General features: G+C 38.5%; 1 protein-coding gene across 1 annotated transcript; it reads right to left on the reverse strand.

Annotated features, from left to right (window-relative positions):
* Positions 1 to 789: 789 nt before the first annotated feature.
* Positions 790 to 22127, reverse strand: LOC125009196 (complement factor H-like). Its single transcript, XM_047586924.1, has 34 exons — positions 21956 to 22127; positions 21673 to 21858; positions 21403 to 21508; positions 21235 to 21311; positions 20890 to 21072; positions 20001 to 20183; positions 19664 to 19858; positions 19384 to 19560; positions 18746 to 18916; positions 18000 to 18170; positions 17559 to 17723; positions 16887 to 17072; positions 16616 to 16801; positions 16107 to 16277; positions 15913 to 16018; positions 15701 to 15774; positions 14757 to 14936; positions 13962 to 14141; positions 13532 to 13711; positions 12593 to 12781; positions 10539 to 10718; positions 9847 to 10026; positions 9253 to 9450; positions 8864 to 8981; positions 8447 to 8628; positions 6635 to 6823; positions 5399 to 5578; positions 4669 to 4851; positions 4355 to 4378; positions 4103 to 4115; positions 3306 to 3490; positions 2741 to 2920; positions 1646 to 1825; positions 790 to 1095 (listed from the first exon to the last, which is right to left on the reverse strand). Exons 1-34 carry the CDS (start codon positions 22023 to 22025, stop codon positions 905 to 907), a joined length of 5319 nt encoding a protein of 1772 aa, XP_047442880.1. The 5' UTR covers positions 22026 to 22127; the 3' UTR covers positions 790 to 904.
* Between the last annotated feature and the right edge of the window lie 610 nt (positions 22128 to 22737).

Here is a 22737-nt window from a genome sequence, read left to right on the forward strand (position 1 = left end):
TTTTGTTCTATCAGAGCACCATCGCCTCATACTTGAAGATGCTGAACCTCATCCTGGCCACTTCACACTGACTACAAACGCTCCTAGCTCACACACAACGTCACACTCTGATAAAGTCAACAAAGCCACATCATTATCTGCAAAACATTTGATTCCTCCTAGAGATCCAGTCTACAGTCAGAAACAGGCCCGGAGACAAATGGCAGCATTAATCAACATCTGAAACATGATTTAATTAGTGCCGAAAATAAAGACACAACTCTCATTTCTGTTATACAAGGACAAAGGTATGGACTTGTAGAAACTCCTCCAATGACCCGTAACTCCTCCCACAGTTTTCCTTACCTCTGTAAGAATTCTGCAAGTCCACAACACACACAAAGTGGACAACAAAATTCCTGTCATCCCCTTTATAATGTCAATCAATCGGAGTCTGTTTTCCAGTGCCTTTAAGAGCAGTATGGCTCCCCGATAATTGGAGCACATCTTCTAGTACCCCCCTTTTTTTTTGCAAATGGAAAGAGTATATTTATATTTGGTGTGGATACAATGTAGCATTTCTGGACAGCTTTAGTTTTTATGCTGGTAAGGAGGCACTTTTGCTTAAACTACACAGGGCCACTGTAAATTAAGAGGATATGAAGAAACTCCATGTCCAATGTCAAATCCAAAACAAAACATTATAGTTTTAAAATCTGAATACATGTTTATTTCTTTTGCCCAGTGTCATTTAACATACAAACATTAACTTTAAGACTTTATTCAAATGGTGAAAAAACAGACTGAACAGAGAGAATATATGTTCTTTTATTTCAATTACACAGCAGCGCAGTACAAAGCTGGACTAATTCTTCACTCTTGTCAAACATGTCTATGACATTCAGCTGACAAAAAAAAGCTTTACTCAATAACAAGTGGGCAGCTCAATAACACCATGAAGACACCTCTGACGCATTCCCACTCTACCAACATGTCTTCCCCTGGTACACACAAACTCAATTTCATCATTGTGGGTGAGATACAGCTTATTTTGATATGAAAACCTGAATCTAATATTATGCCTGGTCATGGCGTCTTGATCCACCGTGCAGGGTTCTGCAAGAGACAACAGGCAGATTGTCATGGTGTTGAATTTGAACTTTTTGTTTGACTTTATTTGGTTTTATGGTGTTTCCTGTTTTATTTTGTAATCTCTTTTCTTGTTTAATTGTGTATACAGTATGCTGCTGTTGTGATTTATAATTCTTAAGAAAAGATGCTTATTATACTTTTTTTTTCAGCTCAAATCAATAACCTAAAATAAATCCAGTCATTTCTCAACATGTAATGTATGCTTATCTTTTTTCTATAACTCATTAGACAGGAAACAGAAGCATTTTTTTTTTAAGCTGAGATATTTAATTACCAAGCTTCTAACATCCACCAAGTAGCTGTTTCTCTAATTTAGACATAATTTCAATGGTTTGCTACATTTTACTTATAAACATATTCATCGGCTGTCTCTGTCATATAATGAATAAAGTACAGGAGCTAAGATTCTCTGGAAGGACCTTTTTTTATGCTCCCTTACATTATGACACCTTCTAAAGTACAAATTAAAACTGTGGAGTACAATATGAAAAATATAAAGAGATCTGTAACTTACTGAGGCATCTAATGTCTCCAGTCCATTCACCATTGTTGCAGGTTTTGTGAGGCCCACCCTCCATAGTGTAGTAACGTTGACAAATGTATTGAACCCTGTCATTGTGGTTGTACTGATCTCGAGTAGCTTCCCCTGTGTCTCCACCTTCCAGAGGGGGTGGTCTTCCACAATATGAAGGAGCTACAAGAAAGTGGGACAATGAGAGTTAAGGTTCACGAATTATTATATTGCAGTTATCACATCATCACCATGAGTACATGTTTACTTGTGATAAACTGCTGCAGTCATGTGTTGTGATCTTAAACGAACTTAAACTAATAATGCAAATGTAAGACTTTTCATTCTGCTCGAGGTTTCTTCCTGTTAAGAGAGATCTTTTCACCACCGTTGCCTTCTCTCTTCATGCCATCATTTTCAATGATAACATGTGAAAAGACAGGAATAGACTAACCTCCACAACTTGGAAAGTGGTTGCTCCCCTCTCCATTTTCTAAACATTCAACACTTTAGAAACAGTACAGTACTGTAGACATGAACATTCTTCCAAAGGCCAAAGATCGTTCTTTGAGGCAACAGAGTTGTCTGTCTGATATTTGGTGGAGAGGGTGGTCAGGGTTATCCATGACTGATAATGGTTCGTTAAGTGTCCTCCTCTCCACCATCACTTCAAAGTGTCCTGTGTGCAGCCAATGACAGAGCCAGCCTTCCTGATCAGTTTATTCAGTCTGTTGGTGTCACTGGCTGCAATGCTGTTCCCCCAGCAGACCACAGCAGAGAAAAGGGTGCTGGCCACATGAGTCTAAATGTTAATAACTTTAAGTTTGGTCTTCGTTTGGCTTTAATTAGCTTTGGTTTTACTGAATCTAAACTAATAACTACCCTGCTATGATAGTGTAATGAGATGTCAAAAAAAAAGCTCTTTAAAAAGCCTTCAATTGATTCAAAATGCCAAAGACAATTACTGACAGGAATCAGCAGATCACTCTCTCCTCTTACAGGATAATTAAATCATTCCTACATTCATTGTGTCAGATACTTCTGAAGTACAAATTAAAACTGTACAATATGAAAAATACAAAGGGAACTGTAACTTACCGAGGCATCTAATCACTCCAGCCCATTCACCATCAATGCAGATTTTGTAAGGCCCACCCACCATAATGTAGTTACTTTGACAAACGTATTCAACCCTGTTGTACTGGTTGTACCGTTCTTGAGTAGTTTGCACCGTGTCTCCATCTGCCAGAGAGGGTGGTCTTCCACAATGTGAAGGAACTACAAGAAAGTCAGACAAAGAGAGTTAAGGTTTGGGAGTGCAGTTATCACAAGCCATGTAAATTCATTCGGTGGGGTAGTTTTAATACCGTTGGGGCGTCAAATCATTTTCTGAAATTAACTAATGTAGTCCTTTTATTTTGCATTTAATTGTTGTGTTACTTTACATGGAACTACATACCGTAACATCACGAACTATGTCTTGTATATGTTTCATCGTCATATTCTACATGTACATTTTACTCAGATGTATGTATCTATGGCAGATGTTTGTTTTGTTACTGACGTAACACAAATTAAATTGAATTGAATTATGTGCACTGCTTCCTTTTAATCCAACTTTGCAAAACCAATTAAACAGAAATGACTAATCTGACTTTCTTACCATTCTGCTGCGAAGATTTCTTCACGTCTACCCATGAGATAAAAAGCCAAAGAAGGTAAGAGATTCTCATAATGAAGATCCAGGTTATTGACCAGAGTATGTGTTGTCTCACAGTCATGCAAACAGAAATAAACACATATGCAAGAGAAACGGTCTCAGGAACACCTCCCCCCAAAAAACCCTCCCTTCACCTGCACATACGATTAACACACATCTTGTTTACCTTTTTCTCCTGTTAATCATTTATATTTTTTTCATCCAGCTCATGTCATTTCCAGTTAACTGAAACTTTTACTGACAAGAGGTCAGTGCCATTACATCAACCAACCACCCACAAGGTTTCTCTCTTTTTTGGTGCCTCAAGTTCATTACAATGGACTGAACAAGGTCTTGACTGATTTATTGTGTATCATCATAATCCTTTCAGGAGAAACGAAGAAAGAGAAACCCACTTTTGTTCTATCAGAGCACCATCGCCTCATACTTGAAGATGCTGAACCTCATCCTGGCCACTTCACACTGACTACAAACGCTCCTAGCTCACACACAACGTCACACTCTGATAAAGTCAACAAAGCCACATCATTATCTGCAAAACATTTGATTCCTCCTAGAGATCCAGTCTACAGTCAGAAACAGGCCCGGAGACAAATGGCAGCATTAATCAACATCTGAAACATGATTTAATTAGTGCCGAAAATAAAGACACAACTCTCATTTCTGTTATACAAGGACAAAGGTATGGACTTGTAGAAACTCCTCCAATGACCCGTAACTCCTCCCACAGTTTTCCTTACCTCTGTAAGAATTCTGCAAGTCCACAACACACACAAAGTGGACGACAAAATTCCTGTCATCCCCTTTATAATGGCAATCGATCGGAGTCTGTTTTCCAGTGCCTTTAAGAGCAGTATGGCTCCCCAATAATTGGAGCACATCTTCTAGTACCCCCTTTTTTTTTTGCAAATGGAAAGAGTATATTTATATTTGGTGTGGATACAATGTAGCATTTCTGGACAGCTTTAGTTTTTATGCTGGTAAGGAGGCACTTTTGCTTAAACTACACAGGGCCACTGTAAATTAAGAGGATATGAAGAAACTCCATGTCCAATGTCAAATCCAAAACAAAACATTATAGTTTTAAAATCTTTATACATGTTTATTTCTTTTGTCCAGTGTCATTTAACATACAAACATTAACTTTAAGACTTTATTCAAATGGTGAAAAAACAGACTGAACAGAGAGAATATATGTTCTTTTATTTCAATTAAACAGCAGCGCAGTACAAAGCTGGACTAATTCCTCACTCTTGTCAAACATGTCTATGACATTCAGCTGACAAAAAAAGCTTTACTCAATAACAAGTGGGCAGCTCAATAACACCATTTAGACACCTCTGACGCATTCCCACTCCACCAACATGTCTTCCCCTGGTACACACAAACTCAATTACATCATTGTGGGTTGAATACAGCTTATTTTGATGTGTATACTTCAATCTAATATCATGCCTGGTCATGGCGTCTTGATCCAACGTGCAGGGTTCTGCAAGAGACAACAGGCAGATTGTCATGGTGTTGAATTTGAACTTTTTGCATGACTTTGTTTGGTTTTCTGGTGTTTCCTGTTTTATTTTGTAATCTCTTTTCTTGTTGAATTGTGTATACAGTATGCTGCTGTTGCGATTTATAATTCTTAAGAAAAGATGCTTATTATACTTTTTTTTCAGCTCAAATCAATAACCTAAAATAAATCCAGTCATTTCTCAACATGTAATGTACGCTTATCTTTTTTCTATAACTCATTAGACAGGAAACAGAAGCCTGTATTTTTTAAGCTGAGATATTTAATTACCAAGCTTCTAACATCCACCAAGTGGCTGTTTCTCTAATTTAGACATAATTTCAATGGTTTGCTACGTTACTTATAAACATATTGATCGGCTGTCTCTGTCATATAATGAATAAAGTACAGGAGCTTAGATTCTCTGGAAGGACCTTTTTTTATGCTCCCTTACATTATGACACCTTCTAAAGTACAAATTAAAACTGTGGAGTACAATATGAAAAATACAAAGAGAACTGTAACTTACTGAGGCATCTAATGTCTCCAGTCCATTCACCATTGATGCAGGTTTTGTAAGGCCCACCCTCCATAGTGTAGAAACTTTGACAAATGTATTTAACCCTGTTGTTCCGGTTGTACTGATCTCGAGTAGCTTCCTCTGTGTCTCCACCTTCCAGAGAGGGTGGTCTTCCACAATATGAAGAAGCTACAAGAAAGTGGGACAAAGAGAGTTAAGGTTCACAAATTATTATATTGCAGTTATTACATCATCATCATGAGTACATGTTTACTTGTGATAAACTGCTGCAGTCATGTGTTGTGATCTTAAAACTGAATGCAAATGGAAGACTTTTTATTCTGCTCGACGTTTCTTCCTGTTAAAAGAGTTTTTCCTCGCCACCATTGCCCTCGATCTTCACATTTTCAGTGACTTTTTGCAAGAAAATGTTAATGTTTCTCCTTTACTTAGTGTTTGTACTTGTGGGGTGTAGTTTACAGTGGATGGCACATTCTGGACTCGGCATTTCTCTGTTTTGAAGAAGAGAATCTGTTTTATTAAAAAGTTCACCAAATAAACTATAACATTTTAAATCTGATGTACCATAAAGTGATGTAAATCCACGTGCAGGTCACAGTAAGTAGTTGGAGATAAGATTTAAAAGTTTTAACAACACAGAAGTTTCATTTAAAAAAAAAAGTCTGAAATGACTGAATCCAACAGATAAACACAGTAAAAGTGTTGCTTTTAGTTTTGTTATTTTGGAGTTTAATAGAGACTTGAGCAGAACCAAAAAAGAATGAAGGCTGGTGTGGTGAGACACAGCAACTTCAGCTTAGTGCCGAATATTTTTGCTCTGTAGTAGCTGAACAACATTTTATAACCAAGTAAACCATATCAACTTAAGCATATATAGTCACTGTTTTTGTGTTCATGGCAGTTTTGGGCTTCCACGTGGCCAAAAACCAGTAACTGCATATTGGAATATATGAAGATGTTTTAGGGGAAAAGTCTGAAATTCTTTAAATATTCCAGCAATTCCAAGAATGAGTTCAGTGGATCATTAATATCGAAATCACTTGGCTAAATTGAAATATGCAAATGAAAATGGCACACCAAATAAATTTAAAGGAGTGAACATACTAGAGCAGGTTGGAAAGGGGCCACTCCACTCTCCAGTAGATATTTCGTAAAGTTCTTCCTTGGTTTCCTGTCTGTTCTTGCATTGCATACGGAATTGCACTCCCATACACGTGAACTTACCAGAACAAGTTGGGAAGGGGGAATTCCACTGCCCAGTTTGCAAACACTCAATTTCTTTAGGTCCATCCAGTTTATAATCATTGCTGCATTGAAAGTGTAATTTGTGTCCAGCTTTCATTTCTCCATTTGTTGGTGGTAACCCAGCTACATAGAGGTGAGGATGCATCGCTGCAGCTTTACAGGTGTTCTCTGTAAAATACAAAACAAAGTTATCCATCTGAAAAACCAAAAACAACAACAACAACAAAAAAAGAAAAAACACTGTCCAGCTCAGACAGACTGAGATTTGCTGCAGCTTTAGTTTCGTTTACAGTCTGGCTGTTTCTGTTGGAGTAATTTACATTGGCTGAAGTTGTGAGCATTAAAACCTAAAAAACCCAACCCGTATTTTGTGTTTGTGTTTCAGCTGTTACACAGAACTATCTTGGCTCTTTCAAAAGATTCATTGGCACCCCACACCAGGTGCAGTCTTCACTCATATCCCAAATTTCCTTCGATGGCCTGATCACCCCCCTCTCCTCTGTGAGTTCGGTTTGACCCTCATTTGACTTTCCATGACCATATTAAGCACCTGTGCAAGACCTAATTCCACCCTGTCAGGTGCTGAAAAACTCGACCATGCCTTTATCTCCTTGAGACTTGACTACGGCAATGAAATCTTCACCAGAATTCATGGCAACTACATCAAGATGCTGCAATACATCCAATATAGTGCTTCCGAGGTCCTGATGAGAGTCCGTAAACATGATCACATAAGCCCCATCCTTGTCTCATTCCAGATTGATTATAGCATTCTGCTGCTCAACAACAAATGCCTCAATGGGCACGAGCACCCTGCCTACAAGAATTCATCGCCCCACAATCCTCCCCACATACCCTTCAACCTGCAGGAAGCTTCCTCCTCTGAGTGGAACAGTCTCCCCAACCACCTGAGGACTGCACAGAGCCTGGACTCAGGCTAAGCCGAAAGAGCATAGCTTCAAGCCTGGGAAGATGGATTGTCATGTAATGCCAATAAATGTCACGCAAACCAACTGCACAGTAAAAGCTCTGCTGGGTACGTGTCGTGCAGACAAAGTTAGAGACTAGCTGATAAACACTGCTGAAGATTCAGAAGCCATATGTGCTGGTTAGGGTTAGGGTTAGAACATAGCTAAAAAAACAAAACATAAACTGGTGAACTGCCTTTACTTTGTCAACACATTTCTTTTGCGGGCAAGAACCAGCAGACTCAAGGACAGCTTTATCCAGTAGGCTGTCAGGAAACTGAACTTCGTACCTGCTCTGCCCCCTCTCCCCGTGCTGATCCCTAACTCACACTAAGGACTCTGACCCCCTTCCCCCAACTCTCTGCACTTTACTTTCCTTACATTTCATCAGTGGCATCTATATTTCTATATTTACACTGTATATTGTATTTTCATTCCATCCGTTTTTGCACTATTCAACTCAGCGGCTGCACCAGCCACTTTATGTAAACTGCCAAACAAGATAAAACACTATAAACATATATACATATATAAACAAACAAAGACAAGATTTCTTACATTAAGGTCATTAAATCTAGAAATAAGCAAGTTAAACACATGAAATAAGAAATTAACTCCTAAAACAAGACAAATTAACTTGCACTTCTAAATCTAAGTTTTTTTTTGTCTTGGTGAGAACCAAATAATTTGCAGTGTATATCGTCATGCATTTCTTCTCTTTTCTTTATAGTATACTTTGTATATATAGGCTATACTTTTATATATATATATATATGAATGTAGCATGGAATTATGTGGCTGGGCGTGGCCAGGGGCCAATTACTATGGGTGGTCGCAAATAAAAGAGCGGCCCCTCCTCCGCCTCCTTTGTTCGTCTTCCGCTGGGGTAATTTCCGGGACGTCTTGTGTGGCTGCAACAGAGGGGCTGTTGGTCTGGCTCCGGCTCCGGCTCCGGCTCCGGCTCCGTGTGGTGTCATTGTCTGGTGCGTATCCTCTCTCGTTGCGCTGGCTCAAGTGGCTCTAACCATCAGTAGTTTAATGCTAGAGTGGTCACAGGTGAATGCCGGTAGCTGCCTCGCTTCGTCTCGCTGCTCTTATGTACAGGTGTCACACCGTATCTCCATCGGCTCCCTCTCGTCTCCGTGACTGCTGCTGCTTTGTCCTGCTTCAGTTTCTGACCGTCTGTGCGGGGTTCGTGCCGCTGGCGTCAGTCGCATTGGCTTCAGCGTTGATCTCCAACCTGTGGTTGGGTCGTACGCTCCTCGTCTGCGATGCGTAGCAGCCCGTCTTGGCTGCCGGCGTCCGCCTTTTAGTGGGGGGTTTGGTGACCTCTTTGTTTTTCTGAACATTGCTCCTGCCTGTTGAGCAACGGACCTGTATGATGTAAAAAGATCTGGTAATAGCTATTAACTTGGGTTGAGTACCTGAGGTGGTGTTGTCCAGCAACAAGTAAAATGATTTCAGTGTGAAGTAACTATTTACACACATATATTGTCTCCCGTTTATCTCCTCTTTAAGTCATCTTTTGTATTCACCGTAGGCCTTTGAGGAATGTAATTTCAATCCTGTATATGTATAATGGACAATAAAGTTGACTTTGACATGGACTCTTAACATATTGATCTTCACCTTTGCAAGAGGGGAAAGGATTATCCCACTGTCCGTCTTTACCGCATATCAGCACTGAACTTCCCTCTAGATGTTTCCCAGGGTCATCACAGCTGAATGTGAGGATGTGATCAGGAGGTACGGGATTACCATTTCCTAGTAAACCCTTCACTGTGACATTGTCATTGGCAGGATAGGCGTCACAGCCCGAAGCTGAAACTGAAAACATGACAAATACAGAAAAAGCTTAACAGGGCAACATTTGGATGTTAAAATACACAAGTTTCATCAGCCAAAGCCAGAGGGTGCACATGTATGCTGATATGAAGATTGGAAAAAAAACTCATCAGGTGCAGTTCATTGCACCCATGTGCATTGTCTGAAAACATAAGACATAATAGGACATAATATGGTCTACGCAGCTATTACTCATCCTGTGATTGTGTAAACATGTGTGGGATGGGCCTAGTCACCATGTCGGAGAAGTTTGTGATGTGTGTTCCACGTTGAAGGGTCTCTTTTGACCTAAACCACAATCTTTGTCAACCAAACAGTGGCTGAAAACAAGTTGAAAATCCAAAATGGCAGATGGAAGGTGAAAGCCATTGAACTCACGGTGACACGATCCCTGGCGGACCCGCAACCAGCCCTGACTGGAACAAACGTATTTGATGGTCCAACCTGAAGAATAACCAGCCTCACAAGCGAAATCGATCATGTCTCCTACTTCATAGTCAGCTTTTCTGGTCTCTTCTGTTACGTATCCATGTGGGACATCAGGGGTCACTGAGCATGCTAACATACATTGAGACATAAGAACAGAAGTGGAAATAAGACACCGAACATGTATAGTAAAATAGTTAAATGTAGGATAATAATTCTCCCTAAATATGTAAGTGAAAGAGAAGTATAAGCCAGCATTATTAGATCCAAATGGTTCTGCTTGTTGATTGGTGTCGAGGATGACTTTATGACCCGCAAGGTTAGCGGTCTATATGATTCACATAATGGTAGTACAGTTTTTTCAGCCATTATCATTGAGCTTGATAGCTTATCTATATCTTCAAGGGATCTGGACACTAAAGTCCAAGTTTTTGCTATTGTATGTACAGTATATGACAAAACTAGTCAGGGTTTAACCTTACTGTGGTCACCACGCAGACCTGCGCAGTGAAATGCACTTGAATCTCGTATCTTGGCCTGAATTCTATCAGTGGATGAAGTGGTTGGTAAATGGTCTATTTTAATGCGTCTGCACTCAAATCACAACCCCAATAATCGGTCTTTCATAAAGCCATTCAACTCACAGTAGCACATTCCTTGAAGGGCCATCTGCCAGCCTGCTCTTGTGCATACATACTTTGAGGTTTGATCTGACCTATAACCAAGTTCACAAGGGAAATCGATGACGTCTCCTTCCTGGTATTCAGTTTTTTTGCTTTCTTCTGACACACGAGCGTGACGAACTTCTGGGAGAGTTGAACATGCTAAGAACGAAAAACATGGTTGTATGAAAATAAACTCTGACACTAACAGTTGTTTTGTGTGCAGCTAGCACCCACCCCTTATTCTACATCTGTATAAGTTCAATTAAGTACAAACAGAAATACATTAAATATTCAGATTGTACAGCTTGTAGCGTAGTAGCTGATGACTATTTTAGATGCTTAACTATATGTCAGATATTAATCTTTAAAGCTATTTAAGACCTGAGAACATTCAAACTCACGAGGTTCCACATCAAATGTTCTCCGCTGGAATGGACTATGTAAACCAGCTGTGCCCAAACACGATTGAGCTGATTAATGTTAAAGGCATTATTTTACCTAATTAACATGAGGTTATAAAATTCTTTATACAGCTAAGAAACTGAATGTGTTGTGTTTCATCTCCTATGGTATGCACGATTCATAAGTAATAATGAAACACGACAAACATGGAAAACCGATGGCAGTCTACACTCAAACCTAAATCATAAGACATGAGTCAAGTCTTACCAGTCAAAGACAAAGAAACGTCCACACACCCCCACAGCTGGAGGAATAGAAAGGTTAAAGACAGCTTCATGGTCTTCATGTTGTTGTTCGTTGTGGAGAATCCCAAGTGTGTCGTTCCCAGCTCTAGTCCTCACTGAGCTTATGGACTCCTAACGTGGACTTCCCAGTGGGAGTGTGTGTTACGGCACGTGATTCATTGTTTACTATCCCTTCAGATCATAAAGGCCTGTTAAGGAAATTGTTCTCAGACAGATAGTTTGAAGACATTAACTCTTTGTATTCTAATTTAAACCCTTCCATAGACATGTTTCTATGTTGGAGGACAATGTGGACGGACTACTTTAGACAAAACCTCCAGGCCAGGAGGTCCCCACATGTTTGTAAATGTTCATATGTAATGACAGAGACAGTTCATAGTTTAAGTAAAATCTTGCAAGTTGTATTTTCAGAAAAGGTTGTGACTGTTTTGTAAACCGATCAGGCATAACATTATGACCGGACCCTTCTTGTGACAGTTCAGTGTTCTGCTGGGAAACTTTTGGACCTGGCATTCATTCATGTGGTACTTTGACATGTAGCCCCCACCTAGACCAGACCAGACACCTGCACCTCATAGCAATGACACTCCCTGATGGCAGCAGTCATCTCCAGTAGGATGCTGCCTGACTCCGGCACATAGACAAAAACACTTTTTTGGAAAATTTTAAAATATATAAATAAAAAGTGAAGAACATCACGAGGCCTGGATGATCTACCTCCTTATACAATACACTACAGACCTACTATTAGGAAGATGGTCATAATGTTCTGCATTGTAGTCTGAAAAGTATTAAAAGCAATTGGGTTTAGTTTATAGAGTCAGTCTCACATACACCATCCTGCCATCATAAACAATCATTAGTAAATGAAATCCGTAACTGAAAATAGCTCTCAACAAAAAAGATTTGCATCTTAAGATTTGTTATTTTCATCTTTTCATTGATGTTGGTGAGTAACAAATGCCTGCTTTATTCTGAAAGTACAGCTCTTTCGTAAAATGCCCACAAAGAAAACATCATCATCAAGCAGCTCAGGGTCCTGAGTGGCCCTGAGTGGCCCAAACAGTGCCACTGTAAATTAAGAGCATTTGAAGAAACTCCATGTTCAATGTGAAATCCAAAACAAAACATTATTAAATTTGAATACTTGCATTAAGGTTTATGTCTTTTGTCCTACCTTACCTTTGAGACTTTATTCAAACAGGCATAAAACAGACTGAACAGAGTGAATATATGTTCTTTTATTTCAAGTACACAGCAGCGCAGTACAAAGCTTGACTAATTCGTTAAACATGTCTATGACATTCAGCTGACAAAAAAAGTTTCACTCGCAAGTGGGCAGCTCAATAACACCATGAAGACACCTCTGACGCATTCCCACTCTACCAACATGTCTTCCGCTGGAACACGTAAACTCAATTTCATCATTGTGGGTTGAATACAGCTTATCTTGATATGAATACTTGAATCTAATATTATGCCTGGTCATGGCGTCTTGATCCACCGTGCAGGGTTCTGCAAGAGACAACAGGCAGATTGTCACGGTTGAATTTGAACTTTTTGCATGACTTTGTTTGGTTTTATGGTGTTTCCTGTTTTATTTTGTAATCAGTTTTACCCAGTTCAATTAACAATGTCCTTCCCTTTGTCCTCTGTCAAGTCGTCCGATGCTACACAGGCTCTGCTATTCATCATGTTGTCATAGGATTTTCTTCTGTGATATACACGTATGTGTATATATATATTTACATATAATACATTTTATTTGTATAGCACTTCTCCAGAACTTAAAGACCCTTTACAGACAGGAATAAGCGATGCATGAAATTAGACAAGGGTTAAAATGAGCATAGTGGAGCGGCTAAACGTGAAAGTGTTAATAACGGTTTTAGGATTTATAATTCTTAAGAAAACATACTTAAATCATCCTTTTTTTCAGAGCTCAAATCAATTACCTAAAGGAAATCATTTCTTAAGTAATTTCCCAAAATGTAATGTACGTTTTTCTTCTTCATGTAACTCATTAGACAGGAAACAGAAGCCTGTATTTTTTAAGCTGAGACATTTAATTACCCAACTTCTAACATCCACCAAATGGCTGTTTCACTAATTTTAAAGCTTTACTACACTTCACTTCCACATTCTCTGGGAGGATCTTGTGTTTTATGCTCCCTTACATTATGACTTTTCTGAAGTACAAATTAAAATTGGTAATAATAATAGCTGGAGTACAATATGAAAAATACAAAGAGAACTGTAACTTACTGAGGCATCTAATGTCTCCGGTCCATTCACCATTGATGCAGGTTTTGTAAGGCCCACCCTCCATAGTGTAGAAACGTTGACAAATGTATTTAACCCTGTCGTACCGGTTGTACTGATCTCGAGTAGCTTCCTCTGTGTCTCCACCTTCCAGAGAGGGTGGTCTTCCACAATGTGAAGAAGCTACAAGAAAGTGGGACAAAGAGAGTTAAGGTTCACAAATTATTATATTGCAGTTATCACATCATCACCATGAGTAACGTTTACTTGTGATAAACTGCTGCAGTCATGTGTTGTGATCTTAAAACTGAATGCAAATGGAAGACTTTCTATTCTGCTCGAGGTTTCTTCGTGTTTTCCTCGCCACCGTTGCCTTCGATCTTCACGCCATCATTTTCAGTGATAAGATATAAAAAGACAGGAATAGACTTACCTCCACAACTCGGAAAAGTTTTACTCCACTCTCCATTTTCCAAACATTCAGCAGTTGAACTCCCTTGAATCACGTGTTGTTGATTTTTGCAAGAAAATGTTAATGTTTCTCCTTTACTTAGGGTTGGTACTCGTGGGGTGTAGTTTACAGTGGATGGCACATTCTGGACTTGGCATTTCTCTGTTTTGAAGAAGAGAATCTGTTTTATTAAAAAGTTCACCAAATAAACTATAACATTTTAAATCTGATGTACCATAAAGTGATGTAAATCCATGTGCAGGTCCCAGTAAGTAGTTGGAGATAAGATTTAAAAGTTTTAACAACACAGAAGTTTCATTTAAAAAAAAAAGAGTCTGAAATGACTGAATCCAACAGATAAATACAGTAAAAGTGTCGCTTTTAGTTTTGTTACTTTGGAGTTTAATAGAGACTTGAGCAGAACCAAAAAAGAATGAACGCTGGTGTGGTGAGACACAGCAACTTTAGCTTAGTGCTGAATATTTTTGCTCTGTAGTAGCTGAACAACATTTTATAACCAAGTAAACCATATGAACTTAAGCATATATAGTCACTGTTTTTGTGTTCATGGCAGTTTTGTGCTTCCATGTGGCCAAACACCAGTAACTGCATATTGGAATATATGAAGATGTTTTAGGGAAAAAGTCTGAAATTCTTTTAATATTCCAGAAATTCCAAGAATGAGTTCAGTGGATCATTAATATCGAAATCACTTGGCTAAATTGAAATATGCAAATGAAAATGGCACACCAAATAAATTTAAAGGAGTGAACATACTAGAGCAGGTTGGAAAGGGGCCACTCCACTCTCCAGTTCCTAAACATTCGACTTCTCCATCTCCTTCCAGGTCATAGTTATCTCTGCAGCTGAACACCAAGCTCTCTCCAGCTGTCACCGTTTCACCTGCCGGTGGTGCCGCAAAACCAGGGGTTACTGAACCAACTTGACACGTGACTCCTGAAAAAAGAAAAAAAGAGGATTCATTTGTAGACCACAATCAAGCATATATTTTGGTCCAACAATATTAATAAACAAGTAGCGGTTCTTTGATATCATAAACCTAAACCACCGGAAACCGTTTAGACTTAAAATTAATTCAAAACACTCACGAACAAACAGTCATGGTTCTGTATTTAGTTTCCTGTTTTATTTCGTAAAGTTCTTACTCCCTGTGTTTTCCCCTTTTGATTGCTTCATTGGTTTCTCCTTGTGTGCTGCACCCTGATTGATTTGACCTGTGTCTCGTCACTCCTCTGCCCACCTGTGTCTATATAGCCCTGCCTTTCCATTTGTTCACTGTTGTGTTGTTTGTCATCCTATCACATTCTTGTCCCCTCATGGATTCTTCGCTTCATATCTGGATTTTACCTGCCATCACTGTAACGCTTTGCTAGATTTTGTTGCCATTAAATATAGTTTTTTGTTTGAGCTCCTGCTTCATCTCCTGCTGTCCTGCATCACCTGACAAAACCCTGAGCTGATAGACTGGTGGACAGTTTTGGATGTGGTGGTGAAGTTTGACCCTTCAGTAGAATCTTGTAGGAGCGATTCAACTTGGACAATTTCATGTAAAGCTATGAGTAATGGAACGCTTTGTAAATCAGTGATGGTTTAAATCTGTGGCTGCATTTACACAAATAAAGCACCTTCTGTGCGGAGTAATGAACAATGATAGAAATAGACTGAACATTGAGCAAAACTACCCTTCTGCTGAGACTCACTTTCACAACGTGGCTCGATATTGTCCCAACCATCCAGCGTACACTTCAAAGTGTGCTGACCCTCCATTCGATACCTGTAAAGAAAACCAGTTGGTAATAACACAGTGTTACAATACCACATGTTTTAAATAACACGTGGTGTGTCCGTAATTCTTATATCAGCTGTGTGACCAGTGTGTCAAGTTTCTACAAATCCCTCTAGAGTCACATACCCTTCATTGCATGTGTATTTCACAGCTGTTCCATAAACATAGCCTTTACCCTTAATGATGGCATGCCGGCCACCATTAATATTATTAGGAGTCGGACATGGTTTCACTGAAGGAAAAAAGAAAAATAGATTATTCATCAATACCACTATTGCATATATATATATATATATATATATATTACAGGTTCTCCTTACCTTTACATTCCACTGTTTTAATCCATGTGCCATTCTCACATGTTGCAGTGCCTCGAGCTATTGGCTCAGGTACGACGCACCGATAATTGATGACGTCTCCAGTCGCATACCTTTCTTTACTTTTTGAGAAAGTCATTGTTTTCATCTTGTCTTTAAGCTTCCCACAGAATGCTGAAAGAACAAGGGACAATCTTGTCAAATCATTTTCTTTGATATTAACTTGTGTAGTCCTTATTTATTTTGCCTTGGTGATACATTTAATTGTTGTGTTTCTTTAAATAGAACTACATACAGTCCATACGCCACACAGAAGCCACAGGGTGGTAATCGTGATTGACAGCAGGAGTATTACGTGGGGATAATTTCCTAAACTCATTATGTTGCTTCTTGGATATAATGAAATTGTGTTTTAATTGTCTTTGAAGTAATAAGAACATATCCATGTACCATGTGCATAAACTTTTGTCTGAATATTACTTTTTTTTTTCTTTCTTGTGTTATGTACATACGGATACACTTAATGTTCTTCCTCTCCCATTCTCCGTCTCTGCATCTAATTGTGTCTTCTCCCTGGATCCTATGCTGATCACGGCACTGATAAGTTACTTGGGAGGTAGACAAGTATTCCTTCTGATATGGCGTCGAAACAACAGCATTCTCAACTTTAGGAGGGGGACCACAGAGATCAGCATTACCTGCAAGAGATGGCAATGTGTATTAAAATTTTATTCTTTTTAGTAATATTGTACATCTGATTAAATAAAACTAAAACTGACTCACGTTTGCAGATTTCTTCAGGGGGTAATTCTAAATTCCACTGTCCTTCTTGACACCTTAACTGAGCGATTGAAGCCAAGTATCCAGCATCACAATCGATCTGTAAAGTTTGGACAGGTCCTTGTCTGGTCTCTCGACGTGTTGCCTTCCCATTAGGAATCACGGGTTCTTCTCCACATTGGCTTTGCTCTAGAGTGGATACAATTACAATTAAGTTCATATACTGTGAGGAAAAAAAACTGCATTAAATACAAATTTATCCTTTCTAAATGATGCTCAATATAAGAAGCAGAGAAGGAGCGGCACAGCTCAATGGAACTATAGTTGACATTGTTATTGGGACTTAATGTGACCAGTTTAGTTTATACTGGTAACAATCACACTTACATTGAAGATTATTTTAATTGTCAGCTACCTGAACCTTTGCTAAATGTTAATTAGCTCTCTATTAAAAGTCTCTACTGTAGCCCCTTATTTATTTATTAAATTCCATTGCAATTTATTGTGTCACTGCTTCCAACAGTTTGTTCCCTCTACATACAGTATTGCATTAACTACTATTTGTGGTCTGTTGGTCTTTTAATGTGAGGACTATGGATGGAAATTAGCACAGGATGGAACAATAAGGTACAAACAGGTAAAATATATTGCTAAGAGATAATAAAGATTAATTACCAATGCATTGGTCAAGTTTAGACCATTCACCATCATTACATTTGGCTTCAGCCCACCAGCCTTTGGTGAAAAGCTTGTAACCCTCATCACAGGTGTAGTACGCTAATGGCACTGTTGCATTTGGATGAACCCCAAATCCATGCTCAACAGAAAGTTCTCCACAACCTGAGTTATAAATAAAAGCAGAAAGAGGTTAAACAAAAAAATTTTTGTAATTACAATGACAGCAACAAAGATTGTAGTGTACTTGTAGTGTGGCTACAGAGATACCGTATCTGGTCTAAACTAATAGTCACAAGTAATAAATAGATTGTGTAATGTAATTTGGTATTCAATGCTTCCTAGCAGATATAGCTATAGCAATTACATAATCTAAATTTCACCACACTCATGACCGTCCCATGAACCATCAGATTGTTTGTTGTTATTGTTTGCTCTTACCTGAACAGCTTTTAATCCCCGTCCATTTACCTTGATCACAGGTAACAGTAAAAGATTCTCTAGCACCGTGATTGCACCTGCATGCAACACGCTCACCATGACTGAAACGCTCCCTCCTGTCATTTTCAATAATGTCCACATCTTTAATGACAGGTTTTGAGCAGCCAATGTCTAGAAAAAATATAATAGTGAGAGAGAAGTTATAAAAACAGACACATGGCTCACTTGCTCCTCTCTGTGTGGGAGTAGATTTGTGTCATCAGACATGAACATTCTTCTAAAGGCCAAACTAAAATAAATAATTTTATTGTTTTATAGTTTTGCTCAAGATTTTTGAAGTCATTGTTCTTCTGTTTTTTTGAACAAACGTAGAGGTGAGCATCCTCTTATTTGAATTGTAATTCTGATATTGCAATGCAATGTTGCAATGCTGTTCCCCCAGCAGACCACAGCAGAGAAAAGGGTGCTGGCCACATGAGTCTAAATGTTAATAACTTTAAGTTTAGTCTTAGTTTGGCTTTAATTAGCTTTGGTTTTACTGAATCTAAACTAATAACAACCATAATAACAATAATGATAACCTAAGACAAAACTTTTGTCAGGAAATTATTTTAATTTTTTTATCACTTCTTGAATGTGTTATCAAGCCTTACTGGTTTGGACACCCTTAATAACAATATCAACGTTGGGAGTTAGAAAGAATTGTATTCATCTTTTTTGATGTGTTGTTTAATGTATTTTCTTACCTGGACAGTGAACAGATCCCCTCCACAATCCTTTGTCCGTGCAGGTTAGAGTAAAATATCGGGTATGATCATTCTTGCAGATATACCTGACCTGATCATTGTACTTGTATACTGGCTTAATTATTCCACCAATGATAGCATTTGGGTGATCCTGTGTCATGCATGTTATCTCTGAAAAATAAAATAAAAATGATATCTAATGTAGTTATTCTGTGCAGTTTATTTCTTCACATTGCAGCTGATGAACTAGATCCAGATTTTAAAGTAAAACATTTCTATAGTTTTCAACTTGTTTCTCCATATTATGCTTTACAATAATAGTGACAACACCCCAGTGTAAAAGTGGAGTGGGAACATGAAGTTACCTTGTAGATCATGAAGCATATGTGAGTGTGATGATGTATGTATTATGATTTTGTCTAAAGGACTGCATTGGAGAACGGGATGGATTAACTGTATCCTGAAGTGACAGAAGTCTTAGCTCCTGATTTATCTCTGGTTTTACATCTCATACTTCCTGGATATTTTGATGGGAAGAAATCATTGGGGTAAAATGTGACCAATAGAAAATGTCTCCTTCCTTTATTAAAGACATAACATCAGTAAAGAAATACAACACAAGGTTAAGGGCACAATACCTTGACAAAGTGGGTTTGGTGTCCATCCATCTCTGGCACATGTGGCCCGATCATCTCCATTCGTGCTCTTGTAGCCTGATATACACCTATAAGTTGCAGTGTCACCCGCTCTTTTAAGATACCAACCTCCACCCCAGTAATCTAAAAGTTGGCTGTCGGGACGGCTGCATGTGATCTCTGTAATGAAAGAATAATAATTATCACCACAGGTTGATAATGAAACCCACAGCAAAGAACAATAACCACATTAACTGATACTAAAGTTCATGTCGACTTGTACCTTCACATAGTGGTCTATGCTCCCAGGATCCCATGTCGTTACAAAGAATCTCTGCTGAGGCCGTCTGACGGTTGAAAATGAAGTATTTCTCTCCACAAATAACTCTCACTCTGTCACCAGGAGAAAAAACACTTTTGCCAGATGGTTCATATCGCGTTCCTACCAGTGGTGGCACTTTCACTTTGCACGTTGCGTCTACAGTGGAAAATAAAGTCATATTATCTGTCAGTTTGCTCTAACAAGGCAGACTTCAGTACCATGACATATAGAGTGCGTCATCACTTTTTACTAGTCATGGTGTCATGTCCAGTGTATTCATTTCTCAGGTTATACTCACATTCACACAAAGGTGTGGGGCTCCACTCTGCTCTTGATCCTACTTTTACGCATTTTGTAGATCTTTCTTCAGAACGCTTATATTGAGCATTACACCCATAGTCCAGGACTTGATGTTCTCTGTACTCTTCGATATTTCCCCTCACAAAGCCATTTAAAATAGCAGGTCTTCCACATGTTATCTCTGTTAAAAGAAAATCACAATATCAAAAAAAAAGCGAGGACAACTATGTCTGTATTCCAACATATTCAACAGTCATAGGTTAGGTTCCACCCTCCCCCCTCCAGACATGCACATGCACCCCTCACAAATACACACTCACAACATTTCATAGCCTGGACTTGCACTAAGCTGCACTTTATGTACATTATTACACTATTTACATTTTCTTTCTTCATAAGTGTCTTCGTATTTTTCATAAGTGCTATGTAAATGTCTGTTCATATGTGTGTGCCTTTTAAGCCTGAGGTCTTTGCAAAATTTCATTATGTTCTCGTAGACAATAAAGATTCATCAAAAAAATGTAATATATGAAAAGGTGAAGGTGGCATTGATCTTTTCATGTTAGTAAGAAGGCCACATTTTTAGCATTACAATCCGCAAGTCAGAGAGTATTCAAGAGACCTTATCACTTCTGTTACAGTTTCGTACTGCACGTTTAGAGTTGTACTTAAATAAGAGCAAATGGCGAGTAAATGCAAAAACAAACAAAAAATAAATAAATACTAAAGATTTGGTCAGTTTGTGGAAGTTAACATCTGAAATAAGTACAGGTTATAATGATTTGTACTGGTTGTTATGGTGTAACAGCATAGTCACCAGTTAGATAGTTTGTTCCTGATTAGTTGCCGAGTGAAGCCTTTTCTGAAAGTAGACAGCAGTACAGTACCTTTGCATGTAGGAGGTTCTTCATTCCATTCGCTGTTTTCATTACAAAAAATCTCTGGTGCCCCTTTCAGGATTTCAGTGCTGGACTTGCAGCTAAATCGTACTACTTTGCCGTAGGTTGCTTCTTCTGTATCCCCATACACTTGAACATTATCGGCCACATGAATCACTGGACACAGTTGGGCTGGAAGAAAAATCACCATGAAAAATTAACAGGAAGACCAAAAAATAAACTTAGGCAGGTAGGTATTTACAGTAAATTGCAAACAAGCAAACATGAGGTGATGTGACATTCCCATTTCGTGTCAGGTACTGAAGGAACAAGATCCTTCATTTCAGCTCTTGCCTTCACAGACTGGAAGGTTTCCATCCCAGCCGTCAGCCATGCAACGGCGAATGTTCGTCCGACTGACCATTTGATAACTGAAACAAGTTTAAGGTAAACTATCAATAAGTGAAGCCAAATTTACTAAAAATACATACATAACGCATAACATAAATATATTTTTCATACCCAGGGTAGCAGGTGTATAGAACTTGTGATCCAAACACAAAATCGTCTCCTTTCTGGAGTTGAAAATCTGCAAACTCTGCATCACCGGGGTGACCACATGATTTTGCTTAAAACACAAACAAGGGAGAATGTGAGTAAATAATATATAATAGTGAATGTATGAGAATCTGCAGTACATTCAATAAGCTTCTTGGTAATTTAGAAAACATACACTGATACAGAATGACATACGTTTGTAGCCTTTATAAGCAGTTAAAGAAAGTAACTTACGTTGACATCTACTGCCTCTAGACTGCCACTTTCCTTCGACACAAATCAGCTTGTAAAAGCCACTGTAACCAACATTGCAGCCCACTCTTACTTGTTTTCCACCAGGGTAGCTGGCCTGAAGACCAGTGGTGTCAAAATTGGAATCATACAAGCTTGGGTCATCTAAAAACTGTTGAAGAGCACAATCTGTGGGACAGCAACAAACATCCAATTTTGTGTGTTTATCTCAACGCCAACATGGAGCAAATCTTTAAATGTTAACATGAAATGATTTGGATCTTACCTTGGCTTTTCACAAAGGTCAACGTATGCAACCACAAAAGTAGAGCACAGCTTTTGATTATTGTATGCATTTTATCTTCATTGCCCTCAATCACCAAACCAAAGAGTCCAAACTGAAGACCAAACTGCTATTATACAAGGGATGAGCTGTGCATTTTACAGTGCTCAATGTTGCTCAATGATTTACGCAAGTATGTTCCAGCCTCCAAATATAATCAGGGCTTACTGTCAACAGAAGTGCCCACACACAACACCTTATATCACACACAAGATCCTTAACAAAATCCAGTTTTTTGATAACATTAGCACAGTATACAGTATGACTAAGACACATGGGTGCTCAATAAATTCGGAAAAGCAACTAAACAAAAATATAAACTTATTTTCCAGAACATTTTAAATGTCGTGCAATGCCTTTAAAAGGTTTATTTGTTTTGCTTTTTTGTTTTTCTTTCTTGGTAATCATTTGCAGGAATCAATAGGGCAAACAAAATGCTTTAAATTTCAGTCCAGGGTCCTCTTGTCTTGAGTAAATAAGAAATAAAAAGAAAAAAAGAAGAAGTAAAGCATTTTTATGGTTCAAATGTGATCTGGCTTTCAAGTGTAAAATGGGAAGAAGGAATTGGTGTTACTCTAAAAATGTCCAATACTCTTTTTTGTCTTTGGTTGTTAAAATGTAACTGTTTTACAGAAATACACGCTCACTTTTATGTCGGATGTTCTCGTAAACGTAGGAACAGCAGCCAGAAGGGTTAGTAAACAAATAATACCGCATCTGACTTC

The sequence above is a fragment of the Mugil cephalus genome, chromosome 6 (assembly GCF_022458985.1).
Source record: "Mugil cephalus isolate CIBA_MC_2020 chromosome 6, CIBA_Mcephalus_1.1, whole genome shotgun sequence".
Lineage (NCBI taxonomy): Eukaryota > Metazoa > Chordata > Actinopteri > Mugiliformes > Mugilidae > Mugil > Mugil cephalus.